Source organism: Nansenia antarctica (genome assembly GCF_963989245.1).
Source record: "Nansenia antarctica genome assembly, chromosome: 9".
NCBI classification, from domain to species: Eukaryota; Metazoa; Chordata; class Actinopteri; order Argentiniformes; family Microstomatidae; genus Nansenia; species Nansenia antarctica.
Window position 1 is genome coordinate 40376506 of NC_137679.1, and position 2335 is coordinate 40378840.

General features: G+C 45.1%; 1 protein-coding gene across 1 annotated transcript in view; it reads left to right on the plus strand.

Annotated features, from left to right (window-relative positions):
- Positions 1-574: 574 nt before the first annotated feature.
- Positions 575-2335, plus strand: part of LOC308165635 (low-density lipoprotein receptor-related protein 4-like) — a gene marked incomplete at both ends in the record, with an annotated part of 88165 nt that continues 86404 nt past the window's right edge. The window contains 1 exon segment of the mRNA XM_080539785.1: positions 575-632. Within this exon segment, the coding sequence (XP_080395911.1) occupies positions 575-632 (58 nt within the window).

Sequence of the window (2335 nt, forward strand, 5' to 3'; positions counted from 1 at the left end):
AGCACCCTTTGATTTGCTGACCACCAGTCTTTTAAAAGACATTGTAACTTTAGAAATGACACAACGAGAACAGTCCAAGGGCAAAGCATAATTCTGAAGGGATGGGTTGATTTCAGAAATGTTTTAAAAAGTGAGCGCAGAGTTCATTTGCGTCAAGGGAGGGAGTTTTTGTTAGAAATAATGTCGGTTACTTTGTAGGTTGACGTTGTATTAACGATCAGGTATCGGTTTTTCCACTGTCACACGATGTGTATCTGGCTCAGTCCCCCCCCGTGTTGCGTTTGGTACAGTCCACTGCTCCTTTTGATCGCTCCTCATCGGAACTGGGGCACAACACGTTGGAGACGGGTGTGCGCCGCGACACGGAGAGAAGAAACTTCCGAACTTTTGGCTCGTTGCAAATCAGGAGACACTGAAAAACACTAAAACACTAAAACCAGCCATGATATGAACGTAGTTATGATATGCGTCTGTGTTGAATTAAAGGAGCTTTTTTGATATCCCGAACGTGAAGAACATTTCGCTGCAAGTGAAGAACTTAGACAGATCGCGGACAGAGAGGGACGGGTTGAAGATGCAGCTCGCCGCGGTGCTGTGCGGCACCCTGGTCACTCTGTTGCTTCGCAGCCAAGGTAAGATTGAGTTTTTTATTTAAGTAATTCATTTCTCCCCTAAGTTTCTCTCGAAGTGTGACTGACTCCGTGTGTGGAAGGGTGAACGGTGTTGTTGGGAAACAGTCCCCTCAGCGCTGATCACTTCTGGTCCTTCTGCTTTGAAAGGCGCACGACGAGTTTCATAACAACCACGAATAATAAACTTATTGCAACTTTTTTTTTTAAGTAAGACCACATGAGAACTGAACTGGGCCGTAGAACAATGACATATTTTCTTTTGATGAAGGTGCCCGCCTAGCCCAATTATTATAATAAGTATAGCCTACAATAATACATATGAACATAAATCTCACTGTAAAAATTGACAATTATTTCATGCCAGTAAAATGAATTGGACTTAAGCTTTTAGATTTATTTTTTATTTTTTTATTTTTATGAATTATTTTATATAGTTGATCTCTTATTCCTCATTAAGCACGGTGTTGTTTTTCTGTCAGGCCATCACATTGTTTCTGAAGTGTTCACAATCTGCACTCGTTGAACAGAACAGTATCTGGTCAGGCAATGCCATCGTTGGCACGACCCATTGGGTGGCACAGAGTTTGATTTAGTGCGAGTGTGTGTGTGTGTGTGTGTGTGTGTGTGTGTGTGTGTGTGTGTGTGCTGCCTCTGCTATTTAAACCTCCAGACGAGATAGTCGTTAGGCCCGCCTCAGTCGCATCGACAACATACTGCGCGCATATGTCCGTGGGAAAAGGCGATGTTTACCGTGTCATAAACAGTCCGTCTCATGTTGTCTACCCCCCTGTCAGACCACCAGTCATATGTTTTTTTACGCCAGGAGTTTTTTTTCTTTTCTCCTTCCAGTTTTCCACTAACACCTTGTATTTACAACATGTTACAACAACCGCCTCGCGCCGGGTTGGAATGCGAGGACCTCACCGAAGCGCCGAGAACACGGGCCTTTTAAAGACACATCACGGCATGAACACACACACACACACACACACACACACACACACACACACACACACACACACACACACATGCACACACACACACACACACACACACACACGCACACACGCACACACACACACACACACACACACACACACACACACACACACACACACACGCGCACACACACACACACACACACACACACACACACACACAGGGAGCTGGCGCGCGCGTGTGCCCCCTTGACATGAATCGATGAATCTGACAGAATGGTTAAAAGTGCGTCTCGTAACTGTTCTGTGTCGCGGCCTCAGACACGCGACCCCAGCAGTAATTGTGATAGAATCCTAAATGTCACCAGAAGACCGGCTTTCCAAATGTCAACCTGATATGATTCGATATCTACCCGAAAACAAAGGCCTCTCCGATGATCCTGCTCCTATTTATAGAGAGAACACTGACTGTTGTCCCTCCAGGAGAGAAGTGATCAACGGCAGCACGTAGCCTATTCTGTTATCTTTCGGGCAAGGGAGCTTTCAGGTCATGCATGGCTTGGTTATTGACTTGTTCGTATCGTAAAGCAATTACGCCTACGACAGCCCCGTATCTTGTAGTAAGTAGTAAGTCATCTGCAGAAATCCTGGCCCATGTTTCAATTGTTGTTGCCATTTCCATAATGCTTTCTAGAATAACGATGATGTCGATAAACTGGTTCATCTATAATTTGTCATGCAGTGGTGGTGGGTGTAATTCTGGCA